This window comes from Enhydra lutris, unplaced genomic scaffold, assembly GCF_002288905.1.
Source record: "Enhydra lutris kenyoni isolate GAN:26980312 unplaced genomic scaffold, ASM228890v2 scaffoldscaffold68, whole genome shotgun sequence".
NCBI lineage: Eukaryota > Metazoa > Chordata > Mammalia > Carnivora > Mustelidae > Enhydra > Enhydra lutris.
The window spans coordinates 3,301,442-3,326,714 of NW_019154152.1; the positions used below are offsets into that span (position 1 = coordinate 3,301,442).

The 25,273-nt window shown below is 52.8% G+C and overlaps 1 protein-coding gene across 1 annotated transcript in view; it reads left to right on the forward strand.

The window, feature by feature from the left end:
• The window catches only part of LOC111159475 (polypeptide N-acetylgalactosaminyltransferase 18), a 342,809-nt gene extending 318,261 nt beyond the window's left edge, over positions 1 to 24,548 (forward strand). The window contains exons 10-11 of the mRNA XM_022521983.1: positions 10,274 to 10,438; positions 24,306 to 24,548. Coding sequence (XP_022377691.1) covers positions 10,274 to 10,438; positions 24,306 to 24,452 — 312 coding nt within the window. The 3' untranslated portion in view covers positions 24,453 to 24,548. The remainder of the gene's footprint in view (positions 1 to 10,273; positions 10,439 to 24,305) is intronic.
• The last annotated feature ends 725 nt before the right edge of the window (positions 24,549 to 25,273 follow it).

Here is a 25,273-nt window from a genome sequence, read left to right on the forward strand (position 1 = left end):
GGGCGCATGCGTTGACCATCACAAGCTGATGCAGGGTTGGCAGACGATTGTGGTTTGGGAATGAAGAATGCCAGGGCATTTTCCCAAGGGCACGTGATCTGTTCCAGCTTAGCTGGTTATCAGGGAGCAGACACAGCTTGGAAGGGCTCTGAGCAGTGCCTTCCAAAATAGGGACCAAATTGGACCCCACAGTCAGATAGCAGGTGTCTGATATTTCTTCGAGATAGTGAACTTCCCACTGAACAAGTGAGCTGTATTTGTGTATTCGAGGGGAGGGGAGTTATTATCAACAGCAGCAACTGCCCCAAATTTGGGCAGCTTCAGCTGAAAACAAAGTGTGGATGCTGTTGCAGAAAACCCGGTGATTCATTGCATAGACTCCAAAGGTGGGCCAACGGGGGTCGGGGAAAGGCAGGAATGGGGACAGCTCCAGGGGCCTCAGCCGTAAGAGTTCATGGATCCGTTCGAGCTAAGCATGTCTTAGCTACAGAGCTGCCTCAACTCTGTGTCTCTCCAGCTCATGTTTTAAATTCCTGGGAGGAGACAGCCTTCTTGGCCGCTTGACAACCCACTCTCATCCGTGGGCAGGTGGTGGAGTCACAGATCCCAGACTATTTGAGGTCCAGCCCTGGCTGGAGCCATTCTCAGAGGCGGGGTCATTATTAAATATTGTAGGCCAAGTGCAAGGACACCTGCTCCTGCCTCTTTACAACTGCCCGCCCCAGTCCCTGGCTCTGCACATTCTCTTCTTCTTCTGAAATGTGCAGAGAGCAGGAGGAATGAGGGAAGGGCAGCAGCAGAGGGAGGATGAGCAGCTAAGGTCCACGCCAGGGGCAGTGGGCAGGCACTGCTGCCTAGAGACAGGCACAGGAGGCTGCAGGGAGATGGCTCAGACAGCGATCCCAGTCCGGGGCTCCTGCTCCTTGTCTCATCCTGAGCCCCGCCAGCCTTGCTTTCTTGGAACCCAGTTTTCTTTCCCCTGTAGTTCTCAGCTTCTCCTCTTATACCTACATGATGGAGGATATTCAGATACTCCGTCCACTCCCAGGGGATTCCCAATGCTGTGTGACCCTCCAAGCTCACTGGCATTTCACCCGCTAAAGGAAGCATACTAGCCTGCCAAATGAGTGAGATACTTCTTTATCTTGTTTTTTTTTAAAAAAAATGACATTCACAAACCAGTAGTTTATTATTTAGAAAAGTGACTTGCTTTATATAATAACTGAATGAAACATATACGTGCATGCCACCTATATTCACCCCGTAGCTGAAGACCGCTGGGACTTGCTCCTTTTACTTCCTTCACTTTAGTGTTCTTGAAATGTCTCCTGGGTGTTCTATATTTGTTAAGACTCTTAGTTGCAAGTGACAGAGACCCAACTCAAACCAACTTAAATGTAAAATAGTTTTCCTCTCATGTAACTGACAAGCCCATGCCTGGCTCCAGCTTCAGGCAGGGCTGGATCCAGGGACAGGAATGAAGCTTGCTGCACTCCTATCTTCTCTTTTCTTCCTTTCCTCACCCCTCTCCTTATCCCTCTTCCTCTTCCTCCGCCTCCTCCTCTTCTTTTCTCTCTCCCTTTCACCTGCCCTCCCTCCCATTTGGATATGGTTCCTTTCATATGTAACTTTAGTCCCTCTCATCTTCAAGCAGAAAAGGCTTCCTTGATTTACCTGAGGAAGAAGGCAGCAAGTAGCTCTGGGCCTAGCACCTGCTAGCATACTCACACAAATAGAAAATCTGAGGGAGGACTTTTATTGGTCCACACGGGATCACCATGTCCAACCTGGAACCAATCACTGGGCCAAGGCAATGGGGCACCCTGATTGGCTGTGAAACATGCCTACTATGATGGCCAGAGTGAAGCAAGACACTGGTACAAGAAAGCAAATAAAACCGTCAGCATCAAGAACCCTGCAGCTGCCTTTTCTAGTTTGTCTCTGGTCTCTCGCTGGTAATTCACTCCTGCTAAACCCTCACTTTCCATTCAGGAAGCTGATGGCTGCTGCCACCTGGCTCTCTCCTGGGGCAGAGGGTCTGACAAGGGAAACACACAGCCCAGGGCACGCCAAGAGCTCAGAATGACACAGGAAGAGAAGACAGAGCAAGGTGGGAGATGCGGGTTGCTGCCTGGGTTGGCTGGGTGGCAAACAGCCCCAGAGACGGTGGTGGAGAGAGGGCCGACACCCATTGTGTGGGTACAAGGCCCAGAATGAAGCACACGAGCTATGAATCTAAGTCAGAATTTCCAAGCCCAGCAACAGTGCAGAGCAGCTGCTGTCCTGGCCATCCTGGCTCAGGTGCACAGTGAGAGGTAGAAATCAGGCCTCGCTTCGTCTTTTCTGTTCAGTCATATGCCCAAAGACAGCACCCTGGCCCAAAGCTCACTTTTCTCCTCTGTCCCCTAGACAGACCCACAGAAGGGGCTGTATCACCTCTAGCCCCAGCTCCCTTTCCAGGCCCTCTGGATGGCTGTGACTCAAAGAGCCTGAGAATTCCTCAGATGCGCTGGCAGGTGGAGGGTCAGTCAATCTGAAGTCCCAGGGTGCCATCAACTCTTCAGCCCTGAGCTGAGTTTCCAGCCTCATCTCCCCCCCCCCCCCGCAGGGACTCTTTCTCTCCAAAATGGCAAGGTAGTGCCAAGCCTCCTGCCTTCGTTTGTCCTTCCCCTTTGGACAGCAGTCCCTCATCCTACTCCATCATCTGGGCACACTACTCTCCTCCTAGGCTGTTCTCCAAACTGACCACTCACAGCCCAGCCCCGGGGAGAGCACATCACCCCAGCTCCGGCCCCTCCAGCACTCTGACCTGCTCTGACTCCACTCTAAGCCTGGCTGTGAGGCTCTTCTCTTCCCTTTTTTGGATGTCTGTCTCCCCACCCGGCTCCCCGGAGGCACCCCTGTCTTGCTCCTCTCTGCTTGCCAGTGCCCACTCTGGCTACGCCCCAGTGGGCACGAAGGAGTTTGCTGAATTAAACCAGATCGTCTATTGGCTATGCGCGGGAGGGTGGGGCTGTTACTTACACACACACACACACACATGGTGGGTTCAGGTCCTTAGCTTCTCCTGTTCCCTTCCACCCGGGAAATGGGCTCACAACGGGGAGCTCTGAGCTGGGGACCTTGCTCTTCTTCACAACTCTGGCAAACAGAAAGGTTTATAAATGTTTTCCTTTCCTTAATGTACCTGGTTCGGTGCTTAGTGAACAGAAGATCATTTTGGAAATGACTCCCCTTCACTCCTGATTTAGCATCCGTGCCCTGCGGTGCTCCGCGCTATAACTAACCTCTGTGTCAAGGGGTTAATGACCAGTAACCAAACCCTTAAATCAGCCTGCCCTCTCTGCAGAGGGGCCAGCAGCTCATTCTTGGTAAGGAGGACAAAGAGCCCATTTCTAGCACATATTACAGATGTCCACAGTCACTACTCTAAATTGAGATTGAATAAGGCCAGCCTCGGCTCTTTCTCCGCACCCCCCCCACCCCAACACACACACCATGCAGGTCTGGGCCCTGCCAGCCATTTCCGCAAATCCTTACCCACAGGCCCACTGGCTGAGCTGACTCAGAGGCCAGGGGGTTGAGACTGGGCAGCTGGACCAGGAGATCCTTCTCTACTTAGTCCCTGCCTGCCTTGTCCTTGCCCCGTAGTTCCTGTGGCCAGACCAGGGGCGAGCAATGTTATAATCCTCACAACTGCACTTTACAGGTCAGGAAACTGAGGCTCAGAGCGGTTTCCCACCTAGGGTGCTGAGTGGAAACCCAGGTCCACCTGACTCTATCCCACCAGACCAGTGGTCCTCAAATGTTCTCATGCGTCCGACTTACCTGGAGGGCTTGTTAAAACACAAACTCCTGGGCTCTGCTCAGTTTCTGATTCAGCAGGTCTGGGGTTGAGCTTAAAATGCGTACTTCTATCAAGTTCCTAGATGATGCTGGGACCGCACTTTGAGAACTGATCTCCTAAACAGTGGTGCTTCCTAACCCCTTGGCCGTCCTCATCGGAGTCTTGCAAACCGTACCCCTGCCAGTGGGGTTCCCCCTTGGCCCCAAGATGAGAGGGAGGCTTGGAATCCAGAAGGTTCTAGGCACTGTCCCAATGTTTCCTCCCTAGGCTGCACAGAATGTCCTTAATACAGCTAGTTTTCAACCTTGGTTGCACATTGGAATCACCTGGAACAGACCCATACCAAGGCTCACCTGCTAAGAGTTCTTAAAGCTCCCCAGGTGATTTTACTGTGTGACCAAGGTAGAGAGCACTGCCTTCCCTTGCTTGCATTCCGGAGTGTGTCCCTTTGATCCCTCCATTCTCCCTGACTTCATTTGCTCCCAGATCTTTCTTCTCTTCCAAAGCCCAGCACCCATCCCCTCCTCCCAGAAGCCCGCCCCATGCAGTCAGTGGTCCAGCCCACAGATTGGCTTTCTCTCCAGGGATCTTTGCCACCAATCCCACATTCTGATATTTTGTAATCTAGCCATTGTTTTTTATTTTCAACCCCTAGACTATCACTCCCCTGGTGTATCCCCACCGTACCTACCCCCACAGAGGACTGGGCTCTGAAACCTTTTGGGCTGCAGCAAGGGTAGATCTCCTGCAAGTTTCCAAAGAAATGACCTCGAGGACCCTGCTTCACCCTGGGTCACTGTCCCCACGAAAGCGCCCTGCAAATAGAGTTGTTTCTTCCCTGCAGTAGGTTCTAGAGCCTCTTGTTAAAAGTGCCCCGCCATGACTCCCCTCCTTCCACCACCTCTGCACTCTCCGGGCTAAGGAAGGTTTGCTGCCCCTTCTCCCGATGAGAGAGTGTCTCTGAATGTCTGTACCTTATTTTTCAAGGGCGCCCACTCCATAGGCCATCAGTGTTACCCAGGAAATATCACTTAATGAAGGAGATTAAAGCTGCCCCAAATCCATATGCCCCTTGTTTGGAAGAGGGCTGGGACTTCTGTTGCACCTTGGAACCCTGTTATTATGTCATTTAACCAACCCCATTGTGCTCCTGATTTGCCTGGGGAGCCCTCCACCCTCTCCCCCTACCTGTCTCAGCCTCTGCTCTGGCGGAGGTCCTGCTAAGGGCTGGGGGAGACAAGACCATATGGGATGCTCGACCCAGGACCGGGAGCAAGGTCCTGAGTCAGCAAGGTCTCAGCCTTCCCTGGAAGCTCCTCCAAGTAGGAGGGGAGACAGCAGCCTCCTACCTCTGTACCCCGGGAAGGTCTGCATACCCTCTTAGCCTCAGTTTCCCCATCCTTACAAACGGGAGGTGACCACAGATATGGACAGTAGCTGGCAGACAGGTGTACTAAACTGTTTCTTCTCTTCTCCCTCTTCCCTTCCTGGGGCAGCTCCAGGGGCCAGTGGCCGTGTCTGTCCATGTGGTGCTGTCAGATGTGGGTGAGGGGCAGATCTCATGTGAGGCCATACCTGTCTCTGGTGGAGGCCAGTCCCCCCTCCACACCAGCCAGGTAGAGAAAGGGGTGTGGAGGACAGCTGTCAAGGCTCTGTCCAGGGGCCCACATGCATCCTGCGGGTTGGGGGCCTTTGCTTGTCCAGGAGATGAAGTGATAGAGCGAGGGGCACCTCTGACCCTGGGGGTCTTTGTGTGTCCTTGGCTCCATGGCCCCCGAGGGCAGAAGTGTGCACCCAGGGGCGCCGTGTTCTCCCCAGTTGGCTATCCCGCTCAGCCACTCATTGTGACTCCTGCTCCCAGCCTGAGGAAGGGGAGAATTCCACTGGTGTGAGCCCCAAGACACAGATGTTTTTGTTCGATCCCCTGCCAGGGCTTTTTCTCTTTTCCCTGCAAGCATCAGAATGAAATGCCCAGATCAGGTGAAGCCCTGTCCAGGTGAATGGGAGTGCGTGGGAAATGAGTAGGTCTGTCATTTGCAGCTGAGGAAGAACCGAGTGGTAGGAATGTCTTTTCTATATGTCCCCACCCCACCTGGGGGGCGGGGGTGGTTTGTGAAACATCCCCGGGCAGGCTCTGGCTCACACTCCGCCACTGATGGGAGTTACCGGGAAAATGTCACTTCTTACACTCTTGTATCACAGGTGTTTTGGTACAAGGCCCTCCAGCCCTCTGCTGCTTCCTTAGTCCTCTCTCAGAGCTCAAGTGGCTCACCACGGGAAGCTTCCTAAGCCAGCCTCCTGGCCTCACCCCCGCCCCCTCGGCCTGGCTGCTGGTGCTGCAGGGACCCAGGGGAGGCAGGGGAGCAAGGTGAGAGGTCACCGGTGTGGCTCTGGACTGACACTGCCTCCATGTAAATCTCAGCTATTCCACCTGTGAGACTTTTACCCAATGTCGTGTGCCTCAGTTTCTCCATCTCCAAGACGGGGATCATTGCAGCCCCCACCTCCTAGAGTTGTTTTAGGATTCCGTGGGATAAGGCATGGCTTTGTGTCTGGCCCAGAGTAGGAGCTGAACACATTACAAATTTTGTTACCAGCCACCTAAGGCGGGGGTTCTCCAGAACCACCCCCTTCAGTGTCCAGAGTCGGAAAAGTCTCTGCTGCAGGGCGGGGGCTGTCCTGTACATCGTAGGAGGCTGAACAGCGAACTCAGAGGTCCCTGACCTCTACCCCCTGGACGCCGGTAGCATCGTCCCTCCCCTCCATCGTGACAACCTCAGATGTCTCCAGACATTGCAGATCCCCCACTGGTTAGCCAGACTGCCCCTCTCTGGGAGCCACAGCTCTGAGTCATTTCTTGCTGAAATCTTCCAGGTTCCCATGACTCAGAAAGCCCAGCGCCGCTGGTACTAAAAGTGGGGCATCTTATAGGAAACGGTTTCCTCTCTTTTGTGTTCAGGCCATTTACCAGTTCAGTCCACTGCCGGCTGGACTTCTGAGGGATCGGAGGGAGGACTGCAGAGCCTCTGCTGAATCGCTCTCTCTGATCCGCCAGCTTCGTGGCTCCGCCCCTCAAGAGGCACTTTTGTGTTTGCTTTTCAGTAACAAACAACTATCTGTCCCTATTAGGATTTGCCCAGCCTCTGGAGCAATAAGCAGGTCCAGTGACCGCCAAACCAGCTAGTAAGTGCACGCCAGGCTCTCAGAGCGTCTCCCCCAGGCACTTCCGAGCAGCTGAGTGAACAAAATTGATTTCCGCCATTACCTGGGCAGCCGCTTGTGTCTATAGAGCCTGGCCTGGAGACCACCGTCAAGCCCGGGTGACAGGGATGAAGGAAGGGGAGGGGTGTAGCAGTAACTGCTTTCTGGCGGTCCTTGTCGGGCAGCCCACACTCCCGAGCCTCAGGAAATCTGGGTCCTGGCATGCAGGGTGACGAAGAGCTGCCCCGTGTCCTGAGGACAGAACGTGGTTGCATTCCACGCAAGGGCATAAATCGCTCTGTACTCTTGGAGAGAGGCCCGGGTGGTAGGCGGGGGCTCTAGGCTTTGGCACATTCACAGAAGTCTTTCTGGAGGTGGTGAGTTTTTATTTCTCTTTTCAAAGTACCAAGAGTCGGGAGACGCCAGTGGAGGAAGCAGAAACAATGCTTATATTAGTGTGATTAGAGCCATTATTTCCTGATATGTTAGTTTCCCCATCTTGGCTGTTGGATCCTCCAGGGGAGGGAGCATGGCTCTCTCATCTCTGTTATCTTCAGATCTCAACTTAGAGATTGTTGGATGGATGGAGGGTGGGTGGATGGTGGATGGATGGATGGATTAGATGCCTAACAGCATCTGTTTAACTTCCTAAATCCTGTCATCATATTTTCCATCACCTCCAATAAACTGGAAGCCACAGCAGGTCATCGGCTTTCCTTGGTGGTGAACCGGAAACCCAGGCCACACGATGGAAAGTCCCTTACCCAATATAGGTGTTGAATAGGCTCCTCTTGCCTCTGTTCCGGTCACATTTCCACATTGAAGCTAGGCATTCCACATTTGGCCTGGGCTCAGAACTTTGATCACTATGATTCTTCACCTCTATTATGGGAAAAATCAGTCATCTTAGTAATTTAATGCCAATTTCCATGGATTCACCAAATCTGATAACTTATAAGATTATCTGAGTGTCTCCTATTCATCTCTCCAGATCTACTCTCCATCTTTCCCCTTCTACCCTAGGAGGCTGAATTTATGGAATGTTTCAATGGGCTCTCATGTTCTTTGGCTTCCAGCTGGGTTCCACCAATGGGCTGACCCAGAAGAAGAACAGAGTGGGGAGGGTAGAGTAAAGTTGAAGTGTTTATTCACCACCACTCGCCATTATCCCCAAGCCCCACCCTGAAGCCTTCTTGCAAGTCAACCTTCTCTCTATAACTTTTCTATTACAGAGTCTTGTAACTGCTCTCTTCTCTGATCCCTTTGGGTCTGGGAGTGGTAACAGCTCCATGTTATTATCCTCATGGAACTATACAATCTCTGTGGTTCCCTTACATCCTACCCACACCATGGAGCATTATGCCTTTATTATACCCTCCTTGGATTCTACAACCCTGAGTGTGTCATCTGTTTCCTGTTGGGGCCTTGACTCATACACTGGCCTGAGGCTCTTCTTAGGTCTGAAGGGTAACCCTGCCTGCCTCTCCATGCCCTCCCTGGACTTCCAAGGGTCAGGAAGAACATGCCCCCCAAGAACCACCCCTTACTTCCTTCCCTGCACTGCCCTTCTCACCCCACAGTCCCTTTTTTGTGATGCACTCATGTTTAAAAGTCCTTGTCAACCACCCTCTTCTATTAAAACAAGAAATGACTTATTATTTGGAATGAATCAAAAATATTTACCAGTGTGAATTGTTTAATATACGAAGATAATAAGAGGGCCCACCCTAACTCTAACCTCAAGCAAAGAAATATATTATCTCAATTTGCCCATGGCCTAATCCTAAGGGGAGGGGATGTTAATTTCTTTAGTAACATGAAGAGAAAAGCTCACAGAACCCTATGACTTGTCCACTCAGAGCCCTTTTGGGGAACCACTTCAGAGAAGTGACTGAAAACTTTGAAGGTCAGAGATCATGTGGCTTTCCTCTGGACCACGGCCAGTAATCTACAGCCCATGCACAGCCCTTGTTATTGTAAATGAAGCATCCTCAGAGCACAGCCATCGTTTACATATTGTCTGTGGCTGTATTCAGGCTACGATGGCAGAGTTGAGTTTTCAGACAGTATGGCCCTCTGGGCAGGAAAGAGTTAACACAGCAGGCCTGACTGTGTCCTTTGAAAGATCTGCTTACCATGTTGGCCCTTGACAGGCATCTGAGAACCTGTATTTCAGAAGGGTTCCCACCATTCCCAGATGTGTAAGAGTAGCTTGCTATGCCCAACCAGACTATACAAACAGTAAGGTTTATGCTAAACACCTGCTTTGCTCCTGGGAGTCTGGAATATGGGTATGTACCAGGCAGAGGCTGCCTACGTGACCAGCCCTGATAAAAACAAAAAAAACCAAAACAAACAAACAAAAAAACCCAGCTCAGTCTGTAGAGCTTTCCCAGTAGAAAACATCTCACCTGTGTTGTCTCAGCTCCTTGTTGGGGGAATTAAGTGCATCCTGTGTGACCTCTAGGAGAGGACCTTGGGGAGCTGGCACCTGGTTTTCCCCTGACTTTGCCCTATCTGCCTTTTCCCTTTGCTGATAAAACTTATATCCTTTTCCTATAAGAATGACTATGAGTACAAATATGGGCAGTCTAGGGAGTCCTACTGAATCACCAAATCTGGCAGCCGCCTTAGGGACCACCCAACACACTGCAGAGCCAAAAATATTTTCCACCCGGCCCTTTAAGAAAAAGTTTGCCAACCCTTGCTCTACACAGTTGTAATCTGGATGGAAATTTTATGTTCCATGTCTCGGATCACACAAGACTCTGAACTGCCTAAGGCCTGGCGCAGGTCTCTTGCTTCGTTTCTACAGGCCAAGCACAAATCTTGTACAAAACATTTATGGAGGGAGGAAATCAGCAAGCCTGCAAATCATGGATCCAAGCCATGTTTTTTAAACTGTGGGTGGTGAAATCAATTTAAAAGTTTATGACCAATGCTTTTCAGGGAAAGAATAGAATGGAAAATACCAGATTGCACTGCCTATTGTAAGACTAAGTTTCGGGTCTCGAAAATTTTGTCTCAGTTCTACACGCGGACCAGAGACTATCCTGGATCAGGATGTAAAAAGCTTTCCTGTCCACTGCAACAGAAAATCGTGTGACGCCCACAGGATTGTGTTACCTTTGCCAGCTGCCCAGGGAGCAGTCCCCTCCCCTAGACCCTCCCATCTCTCCGTCATTACGTCATTACGCTCACCCGCGTTCTTGCCCCGCCCCGCAGAACGTGTACTACACCAGCAGTCAGCAGATCCACGTGGGCATCCTGAGCCCCACAGTCGATGACGACGACAACCGGTGTCTGGTGGACGTCAACAGTCGGCCTCGGCTCATCGAGTGCAGTTACGCCAAAGCCAAGAGAATGAAGCTCCACTGGCAGTTCTCTCAGGTAAGAGCCCCCGAGCCGCTGGGGAGAGTAGCCAGAGTGTAGAGCAGGCGGGAAGTCCACAGGGGCCCCAGAGCGTGTGGGGGGAGGGGAGGAGGAGGAAGGGGACATGGTGCGGGGAGCCTGAGACTCGGGGCCAGCTCTCGTGATTGTCTGGGCACCTACTCTGGGCCAGGGATTTCGCATCCATGATTAGCTCAGTGTCTCCTAATATTGGCTCTAAAGGGGAAATTGTTGTTGTTGTTTTTACTATCATTTTATTTAATTCGTAGACATAAGGAAACAGGCTCAGAGAGGGGGAGTCATCTGCCCAGAGTCACCCAGTAAGGAGCAGGGCTGGGACTTAGGCTCTGGCCACTCTGACTTTAAACCCTCACCTTTTTCCTCCACACATTCTCTCTGCCTAGATGAAGCCCAGTGTCCCAGGTGTAGACAGTGCTGGGGCATCCCTGACCGGTGCCCTGCTCTGCTGTGGTGGGCTCACTCTAGGAGAGAAGGCTTCCTCAAAGGGCATGTGGACACAGCATTCCCATGTTAAGTCTCCATCAGTTCTAAGGCCCATATTTGACTCCTTGCTCTCTGTTGACCCGATTATAAAATGTAGTCCAAAGATCAAGAGGCCCAACTGGAGACAGCCCACAGTGACCCCACTTTGAAGAGAACCTTTGCCTCAGCCCAGAGGCATCCCGGCCCCCAGGGCATCTGCTAAATTAGGGCTGGTCTCCCTCAATAGGCAGGGACACCCACCACCCAGGGGGTGCAGAGGAAGTGTTCAGAACAGGAAGTGTTCAGAACAGGAAGTGAGGAACCCGCCGCGCTCTCAGGCATCAGGGACTGTACATGGGGGATGCTTCCAGGGAAGTCAGAAAGGGAATGTCTGTATTTGTGGGACTGAGTAGCAGGACCCAAACCCAAACTTCCCAGCAAGCTGCTCCTCCCCTGGGGAGGAGGCTCATGGGGGCTGGAAGAGGCTGTGTAGTTACTCTCCCCTGGTGGGGGGGAGGGGCAGGGAAGTGGGGGCCCCAGCCACGCCATATTCTACGGGTATGGGCAGCCTTGGGCCTGTGACCTGGGTATGTGCAACCAGAGGACTGAGTAGGGTCCTAGATGATGAGTGGGAACGTCAATACTGAGTTCAAAACAAGGTCATAAATTTAGGGGCTAGTTGGAGAGCAAGAGCCCCACCGAGGGTTTTGTGACCCTGGGACAGCAACTGCTAGGGAGCAGAACGGGGAGCCAAATGGGCTTCTGGGGGCAGGTAGGAGACAGGTGCGGCCACTCGGAGTCTCGGTTGGGTCTGCAGTGGTACTCCTTCCTGTTCATGTGACCTTCGCCAAGCATTGTAAACTGTAAATATCCATCCCTGTAAGAGCAACAGCCAGCCTTCACGGAGTGCTCTCTAAGTGCCTGACTCTGTAAGCGGGGGACACCTCGCCGCTCAGTTAAGCCTCACCACAGCTGCGCACACAGGGACCACCCCCCACCCACCGTGTTCCACGGGAGAAACACAGACGCAAAGATGGTAAATACCAGGCCAGCATGGTCCTGGGGGTGCCTGTCCACACATTATTTTACATTCTCCTTTACTTCCAGTTGGGGCATGTTTGTAGCAGCACCTGGGAGAAGGTCAGGGTCGGGGCTGAGGTTGGAGAATATGGGGCACAGCTTCCTTGTGGCTCCCTCTCTCTGGCTGAAACACCTGTCTCACCTCCATGGTCTGCCTTTGTCACCTGTCCCCACAGGCTGTGTAGCCCTGAGTGACATGGAAAGGGGCTACATTTCCCTTGTGGCCCTTCTTTACATGGAGAGGCCAAGAGAGGGCCGGCAGCATAGGGTCAGGGACGCAGGCTGGGTGCTCGCTCTGTGGCGAAGCGGCTCTCCTTTCCCAGCTCAGGCTAGAGGCCACATATGAAAGATAGAGGCCACATGCCTGCAGCCTGGAGGCATCAGAGAAAAAGGGACCCATGGGCCCCCGGGAAGGTGAGTGGGACTGACTTTGCCAAGGTGAGAGGGAGATCATCCGTCCGGAGGCTCTGTGCTGGGGCTTACGTCAGGCCACTCTCTGCTGCCTTCAGCCAGGCCTGCTGGGCCCCTGGGAACTAGAAAGGAAATGGCGCAGGAAGGTGGTGGGTGAGGAGCTGGAGCAGGGCTGAGGGCCTTCCAGAAGAGACGGTATTTCACCTTGAAGAGTGTGTAGGAGCTTGCGCCATATGAAAGTAGAGAACGGTGTTCCAGGGAGAGGAAACAGCATGCACAAAAACTGTGGAGCCTCAGACCCCAGCTGTGTTCAGGGAGCTGTGGAGAGCCATGTGTGGCCGGGACCTCAGGGCCCGGGGGTGGGGGCAGGGTAGCAGCAGCTGAGCCTGGAAGAGCAGCTGGGCCAGGTCATGGACACCTTGGGCCTGGAGCTTATGGGAGTGAAAATGGAGAGCAGGGGACTGGCCTGTTTAGGTGCGGGCTTTGGAATGCCCCTGTGTCAGAGACTGTGGAGTCGAATGGGAAGGGGGAGATTGTAGGAGGGGGTTGGGGGAGAGGCAGGAAGAAAGCTAGCAGGAGGCTAAAATGCAGTTTGAACATTTAGCCATTCCCTCCTTCCCTCTTCTCCGTGAGTGACCCCAGGGTCCTTAGGGCCCTGCCCAGCCACCAAGATCTCCTCTTGGGGCAAGGTCTGAGGCTGCCCCAGGGAGCCCAGCTTCTGGTGGTATGGACTGGGCAGCTTGACAGGTGTGGCTGGGAGGCCTCTAATGGACAAGCAAATGCCGCTTCAACTGGCAGGGAGAAGGAGAAGGAGCTCAGGGCTTCTGGAATAGCCCCAGGGGGCCAGCCAAGCACCTGATGCTCTGCGGATCCTGTGTCACTTGGGTGTGTGTGCTCTTGAACTGGAGTGAGCTCCCTGGCCCCTTTGCAAAGCCTCATTCCTTGGAGGAACTCCAGAATCACCCGGGAAACAGAGCTCGGTAGAGCCTCAGCCTTGGGAAGTGCGGTGTTAGTAAGCCGAGCAGTTCCATATCCAAGACAGTGAAAGAAGATAAAGTTCGCCTGCCCAAGGTCACGCAGCCCGAGAGATGGAGCTCGAGTTCAAATAGGCTGGCTGCGCCTGAACCCAGGCTGCTTCACAACCCAGCTCCACGCATGGGCACGTAGGCCTTTTTTCTAACCCTCCCAGACAGACATGCCCCAAGGTTCAGGCTGAGGTGACTCCTCTCCCTCTCCAGAGGCCTCGGTGGTTCTGGCTGGCCGTCAGCTCCTCTGTCCATCCCTGACTGGGGCAAACAAAGGGACATATTCCTAAAAGAGGCATCCTCAAGGCAAAGACACCCCCAAATCCAGCCTTTTCCTTTCCTCATCTCAGTGCGTGGCCTTGAACAGGCAGCCTCACGTGACTCCTACTTGAAAGGACACGGTGACCAGCAAAGCGGGCAGTGTTTTGGACGTGGAATCCTGGAGCCTGGGCAGTTTTCAGCCACTTACACATATATCGAGTTAAACTCCCAGGATGCTTTGGCAGTCCCATCTTTGATCCTCCTCCCAAGAACTCTTTGGAAATCACATTTTTAAATCCCTAATTTGCAAACCCAGAGCAGCCACTCTCGCTTGATATTTAAAGATTAATGTATGTGAAATTTTTGTTTAAGGCAAAATAACTGATATTTGTCAAGCAATCTGGAATCTGTCCGCAAGCCCTCACAGGTTAGGAACTACTGTTGACAAGGCCAGCAGAGGCTGGAAGCCTCTTACGTGATTAAATCATGTGCTTGGGCTAATTCTCTTGCAACAGGTTTTAATCTTTGCAAATTACATAGAGATCCTACCAAGTAGAATGATCGGGTGCAGACGTTGGGCTGAAGACGCTTTTGCTGGTGCATCTCAAATCTCTTTTCAGGTTTCACATTCTGCATTATTTACTCTCCTGAGGGCTGCATTTAAACTCCACAGATATTCAGGCTGAATTAATTTCAAAATAATCTAGTGCATTTCTCCCAGGTTCTCCCACAAAGAAGACAGGCATTTGCATATCTTAGCATTCCATCTCATACCCTGATTTTCTGTTTAACAAATAAAATGCCTTTCTTCTATCCCCTGCAAGCTCTTCTGAATTTCCGATGCTCAGGATGAATCAGGACAGCGTGAGATACTGACACTGAGCAACCACACTTGATGAAAACATCTCTTGGCAATGCTGATGCATGGGGCTTTGATGAGCCATTTTCTGATGATGAACATTCTTTCCTTCAGTCATTCATCAAACATTCATTGAGCACGGGTGTTGGGCAGGAGGGATGCAGATAGGAGGCAGACACGGCCTCTGCCCTGGAGGAGCTCCTGAGCAGATAAACACGCAACCGAATAGACGATGAGACCAGAAATGAGGGAGGTGGGGTGTGCCGGGACCCCGGCTTGATGGGCTCCAGGATGGTTTCACATTCAAGGCTTCTTTGATCCGGTTCTTGAAAGTTGTAGGACAGTTCCCAGGTGTAAAAAGGGAGAACATCCCATGCCGAGGCTCAGCCTGGGCAAAGGCAAGAAAAAACAGAGCATGTTTGAGGAACAGAAATCCAACGTTGGTGCGGGCAGAACTTGGAATTTCCAAAGGAACATGAGAGAGATCAGACATAAGAGTCAATCTGGGTGCAGAGAATGATGATTGTTGAAACCCATGCCAGCCAATTGAACTTCACCTTAAAAGCAAAGGGAGGAACCAGGGGATATCTTAAGCCATGGCTTGCCACGAGGGGGTCTGAATCCCTCTGATACCAGAGAGTAGGATGGACTGAGATAAAAGAGACAGGGAAATGAGTTAGGGGACTGTCCCATCATTCCCGTGAGAGATGGAGCAGACTCGGTTGTCATGGGGTCATGGAGCCAGATAGCTCTTGGGGGGGACTTTGAGACATTGCTGCGGTCTGTTGGAAGTAGTGATGGATGAAATGAAGGGAGTTGTGGTGGGGGGGTTATGCATCCAGGACCACCCTAGGCTCTGGGTTTGCAGAACAGTCAGTGGGCAGCCAGCATCATCCCTCTCAAGGCACACACCTGTGCCTAGACGGCTAACATTTCCCACATCAACACATGATAGAATTTCAAGACCACCAGGAGTTGTCGTTATTGCCTTCTGCAATTCCTCTAGCTTGTGATTCCTCCTGGTATAAAGAATGTTCTAAACTGATACCTATAAATTATGGAGGCTTTCAGTCTTCTGAGAGAATCCCACATGCTGAGATTTGGGGGATTCTGAGATTTGGTGATGAAGAGTTAGTGAAAGAGGCCTTTAGTCAGTGAGCCTGGCACCCATGGACGAGAGGGAGTAAGCAGAGAACTTTGTGGTAGGACACCTGCCAAGCAACAGAACAGACTGCCTCTCCATGGTAATGAGATGCACCCTGCCCCCACTACCATTCCTTTGAATGGTGATGCAAATGCTGGAGCCTTCTCCTCAAGATGCTCGTAACGGGACTCTTGCCATAGGAGGGCTGTTATGATGGGTGTCTTCTAAGGTCCAACCTCCTTAAATTCTACCTGCCTACCTAAATGCATGGTTGAAGAAATGCAGACTGTTGGACCTGGAAGACCCGAAACATCTCAGCTCTGCCTTCTAACAGCTGAAGGGCTGCCCTACGCACTGGAAAGCAGTCTAGTCCTGTTGGCTCTGAGTGGGGACTTGCAAATACTGTACAAGTTCGAGAATGAGCCGAACTCCTTGTATGAGGGCTACCTTCACTCTACTCTCTGTAATTGTTTTTCCATTATTTCCACGTCCTTCTCTTCCATCAACCACGACACCAGAGGGCCAGGCTGTCTTACGTATCTAGGGTCTCCAGCACCTGATGGAGAGCTGAGACAGAGGAGCCCCCCAACGTGCTGTTAATCGAATGAAGGATTTCTTTCTTTTTTCAAAAAATCCACAAATATTAACCAGAGGCCTCCTGCGTACCAGGTCTTAAGGCAGGTCTGTGAGAAACCTCAAGATGGACAAAATTTTACCAGTGATTTCTCTCCTTGCACACATGTGTGCACACTGAAAAAGGACATTTCAACCTAATAGTCAGAGGCCCCTGTTTAGTTGGAGAAACCCCTTGTTCTGGCAAAGAACACTTTCAGGGGGTGGTATATCCCAACTGCAGAATGGACATGTATTAAGTGGGGCAAAATTGTAGGGTGAAAATGTACTTCTTTCTCTAACCTCAGATTTGAAGTAGGGAGGTGGAAATGTACGCATACCATGCAGACTGGAGTACAAATTGGTGTAAATATTTTTTAAAACAGGGCTTTCATGAAACGTCGGGATATTCAGACTGTATTTCATGCTGCTCCCAGACTGGAGTGCACTGTCACACCTTCTGGCTTTTGGGTTCTTTGGTGGCAATGGCAGGAGGGCTCCTCTGGGAGTCCCAGTGCACATAGATCAGTGTTCCCATGGTTAGCTGTCCCCACACCTGAGCCCCTGTGCTCGCCTCATTCTCTGTGAAGTATTTATGCATTTTCCAAATGGGGAACATCAAGGATAACAACAGAGATGTCTGTTAATGCCAAGAGAGAAGAAATTTTCAAGAGTATGAGGACACTGCCTGGAAGAGAGCTGAGTGCAGAGCCAACCCTCCATGTCCATGATGATTGGCTCTGATTTGTGGGGTCTAATTTGATAATTTGATGCAAGACAAGTAACCCACTCAAAAAAGAACCTAGTTGCAGAACACATTTCCCAGGGAGCATGGCTAATTCTGCCAAAGAATTTCCCAACACGCAAGGAGGAGGAGTCCTTGACTTTTCTCCTGCTCTGATCCCCAGTCGCTGTCAAGAAGTCCGACTTCGAGAACCTTTTGTACTGAAAAGAAAAGACTATAATCGGGTATTTCATTATGGCTCTGGAATAAAACACCTTTTCATTTCCATGTCATATGGAGGGGCAAATGTGGAACTGTCCGGTTTTGAAGGACTGTCAGAGCCTTGCGTGGGCCCTAGAAGTTTGTGATTTTCAGTTTATGGCAGTCAGCACACACCCCCCCCCTCCTCCTGCTCATGCCACAGAGATCAGGAGCCAGGAGCAGGTATAATGGCTCAGGTCCCCGCTATTCAAACCTGAGTAAGATTTTTAAATTTATTATAAAACATTTATATGATGCTTGCTAGGTGCCACATAGTATTGTAACTGCTTTATAAATAGGACATAACTCCCCACGACAATGCTAGTGGGGACTTTGATTATCCTCATTTTACAGATGAGGAAACTGAGGCACAGAGAGATTAAGTCATTTGTCCAAGGCCAAATCTAGGAATTCTGCCTCTGGGATCTGTGCTCAGAACCACCATCCCATGGTGCCTTTGTCTTGCCTCTAGAATCTAGAAACCAATGGATAGCTGTAGTGGGCACTTGGGGCTGGAGTCTCCCTGCCAAGCCTGTCACCGGTGAGTGCGAACTGGTTGGATTCCTGCCTCCTCGGCGAGCTCCCTCCAGCCACACTGCTATCTCCGTAACCCCCTTCACCTTTTTTTTTTTTTTTTTTTTTTGGCACTTGACATTGCCATTACCCCATCTTCGGTCCAATGAACCTTCCCAGCAAATCGCAGGCAGACTCTCACTCACGCACTGGTGAGTCTCCTTTAAGAAAAATAAATGCCAAAGCACTTATTGAATAAATGTAGTGTTGACTATTCATAATACAGAAAGACCACTTTCCTCCACAAAAAGACTTCATCTCAGAGTTTCTGAAACTTGGGCTAACGTCCCACGCTTTGAAGTCTGATTACTAATCATTAACTACTTAACCTGGAAACTCCCATGCCCGCCATGCTTAAAGCCAAAGACCCACGGGCCACTTGCCTGTGGAAAATTCGTTAGAAAGGCTAGTGGCCCGGTAGCTCTGAGATAAGCAGGGAGGACTGCAGAACACGGGCTCTGTCCACACAACCTCCTCTGAACACCTTGCAGGGAAACAGGAGAGCGGCCTGAGCGCTCAGCCCAGGTGCTCTAGCTGCTCCTCCTCAGGTCCCCAGTGCAAGCGACAAGCCAGGCCTCATCCTTCCCGGAGAGAGGGTGACAGCTGGTTTGGGGTCCCCCAACCAGCATCGCCAGCAGCAGCAGCACCTGGAAACCTAAAAAGGCCCCTTTCCGAGCCCCATGGCAGACCCAGAAGTGATCCACAGTACACAAGCCCTCCAGGGACTCTGTCTAATCTGTACCCAGCCTATACCCCAGGAGGAACGGGTCTAGTTCAGAAACCTCTAGCTGCCACAGGCACGTAGTTGGGGAAACTAAGACAGAGAAGAGATGCATGTATGCGGGATCTGGGGTCAGCTCCCAGGTGCCTCCGCCGAAGGGGTTCTGGACCGCAGCTCCCCCAGCCCTGCTGTGCACATCTTCAGGGCTCCATGGCAAAACGCAAATCCAGAGGCAAGACCAGGAGCAGAGTCCTGCGTTTTTGCTTCTACCCACACGCTTCTCAAGCCCTTCCTAGGGACTACTCCACAGAGGCCCAGAAGGAGAAGGAACTAGGCTGGGGGCTGGGAATTATTAGTCTCCTTAATTCTATACATTCAGCTTTTGATTTTTTTAATGCTGTTTCCATATTTAATTCGGTTTCCATTCCAGTTAAGCTCTCTGTGTGCTGGAGCATCTCTCCTGCCAGGTTTAATTGCCCTTATTTAAATTCTTTAATTAAAAGTATTGTGTGTTTCCACATCCTGTAGTTGTATGTATTACACAAATAATTTAGTTGACTGGACTGGTAAACCTAGGGACAGTGCCATCCTTGGAGGGCAGGGCCGGCCCGGCCCCTCAGAGCCGGGGGCTGGCCCAGGGGCTGCGGGCAGGGCCCCAGCTATGAGGACCAGAGCCCGCACACAGCCTCCCTGCTTCCTTCCTTCCTCCAATGCTCAATGCTCCCCACTCCACACAGCGGCCAGAGTGGACCACTGAACATGTCAGTCTGACTGGCAGTGGCTGGCCCTTGTCACCATATTCAGAGTCAAAGTCCATCCAGTGGCTGTGAGTCCCCACACAACCTGCCCCTCCCTCGAGGACCTCTCAGGCCTCATCTCTTGCTCCCTCCCCACATCTGAGCTGCTCCCCAGCCTCTGTGCCATTTGCTGAATTCCCCAGGCCTCTGCAGCTGTGGGAGCCTTGCTCTGGGGCACTGGGACTGTCCTCTCCTTCGTGCCTTCCCAGCGAGGATCACTCTGACGGCTGTCTCGGCGGCTACCTGTTCACCGCCGCTCCCCAGCTCCCTTCCCGGGTTGTCTGAGGCCATTCAGGCTACTACAACACAGAGACCATAGACCGAGAGGCTTAAACAACCAACATTTATTCCTCACAGCTCTGAAGCCTGGGGGGTCCAAGATCAAGGTGGCAGTGGGCAGTGTCTACTGAGACCCCTCTGCCTGGTCTGCAGGTGTGTGCACCTTTTCACCCATCCTCACCCAGCAGAGGGAAACGTCCTCTCTCTTGTGTCTCTTCTTATAAGGGTGCTAATCTAGTTCACGAGGACTCCACCCACGTGGCCAAAAGATGTCCCAAAGGCCCCACCTCCAAATATCATCGCACTGGGGATAAGAGCTTCAACACAGGAATTTCAAGGACTCACATTCAGCCCAGAGCACTGCCCTACATTTTTGTGTATGGCGTCATTGCTTTCTAACATGCCAGAGAATTGACTCTTTGCTTCCCTTCCTGGAATATCATCTCCGTGAAGACAAAGATCTTTTCCTGCTTAGTCACTCATGTATCTCCATGACCTGGAACTGTTCCTGGCACGCAGTAGGCTCTCATTAAATCTCAGATGGATGGATGGCTCGTGTGTCTGCAGAGAGCCCTCGAAGGAACTAGCCCAAACTGGCTCCCCAGAGGCTGAAGCTGGGCAAGATGACCTTCCTCTGCCCCAGGCACTGAGGCTCTTGCAGCTCTCAGTGGAGACCGCTGCTTTGAGACAGGCCTGGGGTGGGAGGAATGGTGTGGCACGCCCAGCACGCGGGAACAGTGAATGGGGCTCCCAGCCTGGCTCTACCACTTCCAGACCACATGACCCTGGGCCTGTGTCCCAACGTTTCGGAGCCACCGTCTCCAATCCTGTGAAGTGGGGATGATTGCCATCTGTACCCGTCCGAGTTCCCATGAGGACCACGTGATATTGGGCCTGGAGGGCATCTGACCCGGCACGAGGTACCTGGGAAATAGGCACTGACCCTTATTAGCTCCATCTCCACACACAGCCTGCGGGCAGAGCTGCGGAGAGTAATAGCAGTAGGCCTCTCTCGAGGGTGCTGAGCTCACCAGGTAGAGATCCAATGGAGGAAAGCAAGCTCCTTTGCCATTGTGGTGAAGGGCATGTGCCCTGAGAGTGGGTGAGAGCCCGGAGTTGATTGAGTGAGACAAGCTGAGGTCCAAGAAGGAAAACAGGAGGGAGGCTGGAAGTGGCCAGGCTCGCTCCAGCACCCAAAGTTGCCTGCCTCCCCTTCCCATAGCCCAGACATGTTCCCAAGACACATTCCAGGGTACCACAAGGAGGCCTCCAAGCAGGCCTTCCTCTTCTGCTCTAGAAGATTCTCCTCTTGGAGCCTCTAGGGAGGGAGCTGGCCTTGACCCCATACCTCACTCTGTTTCTTCCACATCCTGCCTAGAGGCCACACAGGCTGTTTCTGCCCCAGAGTCACTGCGCTTCCTGTCTCCAGGGCCCTGAGGGCCAGGATGGGGCCTGGGAAATGTCATAGTTGGGTCTTGGAAGGAACACTTTCCTTCTCAGAGACCTCCCTCCCTCTCAGGCTTGGCACGGTGCACTGTGGAAGGCATAGAATGTGCATGAGTGATGGCAGGAGAGGAGAGGCCACGGCCTTCTCTGTTGTGGACAGGTTTCTCTGAGTTCAGTGATCCGGGGGTAGCCGAAGCACCCCAGCCCCTGGCAAGCAAAGCCCAGCCCGGCCCCTGAGGAAACACTGAGAAGTCGGGCCTGAGCAGAGCGAGTGAGCTCTTGGTCTGGCCCCCGTCCTGCCTGTCGTGCACTTTTTCCAGAACCCCCCATCTGAACCTTGAGCAGCCTCACATCCATTTGTTGTTTTAGAGCTGAAGAAACGGTTTCCCACGACTCCTCCTGCTTGTCCTTGGTAATCAGGACATAAATGATCGTCTGGTCCTCGACACCGTGGAACCGTTGGAGCAGCTCCCCCGTGGCCATGGCCCATGGCCCACGGCCGTCTGCTGACCTGCCCTTCCCATCTCCCCGCCAGGAGAGCCAGCAGGCCTTGTGAATCAGAGAGCCGGTTTGGTCTCACCCACAGCCTGCCTCCGCTCCACTGCTAGCAGCGTGGGCTGGGGCGCACCACCAGTGGGCAGGGACGTCAGTGGGGCGGGGGGGGCCAGCCACACATGTGCCAAGGAAGCAGCAGTGATGTGGCCCAACCCAGGTGTGGGCAGCAAACGTGCTCAGGCCACAAAAATGGAAACCATAGAAACCTGGGCCCAGCAGCGAGTGGGGCTGGCCTCACTTGGAGCAATGTCACAAGGGATGCCTCTAGGTCCAGAGTTCCAGCTTTTGTGGGATGGGATGGGGACCCACAGCTTCCAAGGGGACAGCTTGGCACTGTCATGCCATCGTCATCCCAGGAGCATGGTGTGGCCACCAAAAGTGCCAATTATTTGGCTGTGTGGAGGAGCCTTTTGTCCAGTGGAAACGAGGCGGTGGCTTCCACTTGGCAGTCAGTTCTGAGTGACACAGAATAACTGGAGTTGGTCCAAAGGAGGGCAGCCGGGATGGAAAATCATACAAAACTGTTCCGCACAGAACTGGGTCCAGTTAACCTAGAAAAATGTAGAACTCAGGGGACATGGGCCTCACCTTCCCCTATTGGGAGGGAAAGGGTAGAGAAGTAGGAGCAGACCCAAGTCGGGAACCCCAGGGGATGATCTGGGGTGCCTTGCTGGATGCCCTCAAGACAAGGATTTAAGTTCAGTGGGAGGAGAACGCTCCTGGGCAGAGCAGCTCGGGAAAGAAAACGCTGGTTCGGGAGGGCTGCATGCGTCATTCTGGGAGGTCCCGGGTCGAAGTAGAGGTCTTCAGGGAGCCCACGAGAGCAGGAGGGGCTGCCTTCGGAGTGTCTTCCACCTGGGGACTCCAGGGTCCTTTTCGAGCCCTGGTCGGAGGGCCACTCGTTCCTCCACCCCTGCAACGCCTCCACCTGCGGCTGTCTCTCAGGCTGAGCCCAGGGTCCCCAGATGGGCTTGCTCTTTGGGTTTCCCCTTTGCTGTTTTCTGTCTGCTCTTGGGTGCAGTGAGTCACAGCTGGCCTTGGGGCACAGCAAGGAGAGAGCTGCTTTCTTCCCTTGAATGCACACAGACACACTTCTGCTCGCCTTTGCCGCCCAGCTTCTCACTACCTGCCTCCCTCACCCACTGTTCAGAGTCCCTTCCGAGGGAGCTACATTTTTTCAAATTTTTTTAATTTGAAAATAACACACATACATACAAAAACATGTACAAATGTAAATGTTCGACTCAATGATTTAAAGCAAAGCAAACACTGTGTTCCAGGTCAGGAAGGAGCGTACCACCAGCACCCCAGAACGCCTTCTTTGGCTACTGTCGATCATTTTCCCGGTCCCTCCTCCGCAGAGATCACCCCATCCTGGCTCTAACACTGGTCCTGCGTTGCCTGTCTGGCAGGTGCATATATGGGGAATTCTCTGTGCATTCTCCCCCGGCCTCCAGTGCTGGTGCATCTGTTAGGCTTAGTAACCTTGACCGGAGCTTTGGTCTGTATATTTCTGATGCTGTACAGCATTCCAGTGCGTGAATACCACAGATCATTGATCCATTCTACTGCTGATGGACGCCTGGGTTTGCTTCCAGGTGGGAGCTTTTTCCAGTCAGGTTTCAGAAGCACTCAGGTGCTTGTCTTTGGTGCCCAGATTTCTGCTAGATACACGACCGAGCATGGCAGTGTGGGGTCTCGGGGCTGTGTGTGTCCAGCCGCGGTACATACTGCCAGCTTCGTAGATCACTGTGAAAACTGAGTCTTACTCTTCTTTTGGCACGTGTCTTTTGGCACCACAGGGATAGTGGGAGACTGGGGACATGCCCCCTTACAGTAGAAGTTTGCTGTCTCCCTCTCTCCCAGCATGCTGTTCACTGGGGCAGGTGTGGGATGTCGCTGGGGTGGGCTGTGGTCGTAAGGGGCAGGGGCCTCCCTCTCCCCACTGCCAGGCCTGCTCAGGGCCCCTCCAGACTGAAACAGCTGACACCGCTCTCCTGTCCTGTGACCCCTCCCCTCTCCCCTCTGCGGATCGTGACAACCAACATTTACCGATCATCTATTAGGTACCAGGCTTTTTGCTGGATGTTGAGGGCACAGAAACTGATAAGACTAGAACTCTCAGTGTAGATCGGGGAGAGACAAGGAAACAAGTACTTCCACCACCAGTCAGTAGCGCCGAGCTGGAGAAAGCACAGGGTGAAGAGCACCCGGCCGGCTGGGTGGACTGGAGGAGGGGAGGTGTGGGTGGGGGCGAGGTGGGAGGTGAGACGGCTTCTGGAGGAGAGGGAGCCGGAGCTGAGCCTTGAAACATGCCTGGGGCTTGGCCTGCTGCGGAAACATGCAGAAGGACCCCCCAACATAGGACACCGTTTGCTTGCTCAATATCAGGAACCCCGATGTAAAGCAAGGAGGTTGGTGTGGCCGCCTGAAAGCTGTGGGAGTTGAGGGAGGAGGGAGCCTGAGTCTGCATGGGGATGCTGGCCCCCCTAGCCCTCAGAGCCTCTCTGCTTCCGGGCCTCAGGGTGCACTGATAATTCTAGGCCTCCCCCGGCTTGCCTCCGGGCTCGAGGTGCCCCAGATCTCCCCACGTTACCCCTCTCCTCTCTGATGGCCCTCTCCGCCCTGGCCCCTAGGGAGGCCCCATCCAGAACCGCAAGTCCAAGCGCTGTCTGGAGCTGCAGGAGAACAGCGACTCGGAGTTCGGCTTCCAGCTGGTGCTGCAGAGGTGCTCCGGCCAGCACTGGAGCATCACCAACGTCCTGAGGAGCCTGGCGTCCTGACCCCGCCGGGAGCCACCTGTGCCCGTCCCTTTGCTACTGTGTAGCACCTGCTGCCTGCTGTCCGCGTTGGGTGGTTTGGAGTCGGGGGGTGGGGGGAGCCAGGTTCGTGGGATTCCCCACCCCCCACCCCGCCAAAAGAGCTTTTTATTTCCTATGCGATTTTCATGGAGTTTCTAGAAAGGTGCCGAATGGTGGGTGATGGTATAGTGTCATAAACTATTTTGCAACTGTAAATAGGGGACAGATGGAGAATATTTATAACTGACAATAAAACACTATTGATTAAGAAGAGGGTTTCTGCGGTCACTTGGGGCTCACGCAGGTGCCTGCCTGGGTCCTCGGAACATCGGAGTTCGTGTCGCTCTTCGCTCTTCCTGCCTCTCATCCTCAAGAAAGGAGGCTCAAAGCCCCCGCCAGCAGTGGGAGCTTGAGCAAACCCCCAGCCTTCTCCATTAGGCCTAGGGTGGCAAGAAGGGCACCGTGACCTTCCTGCTTCCCTCTGCCTGTACCACAGCACACATGGCCTCTGGAGAAAGCATTCCTGGAGAGAGCGGCGTCGCCTGCTGGCCCCCAGAGTACCTGCTGCGGGGCTTCAGACTTCAGACTGCTCTGGCCTCCCCTAGGATCTCCTCCCTCACCTCTCAGAGCAGGCCCCTGCTCAGGCCCCCAGCAATGGCCCTCGCCTGCAGACGCCCCCAGCAGGTGGCTCCTTCCATGAGTCACAGTGTATTTGTTTCCTGGGATTGTCCTATCAAAGGGCCACAGACTGGGTGGCTGCCACAACATAAGTTCATTCTGTCCTGGTTCTGGAGGCTGAGAGT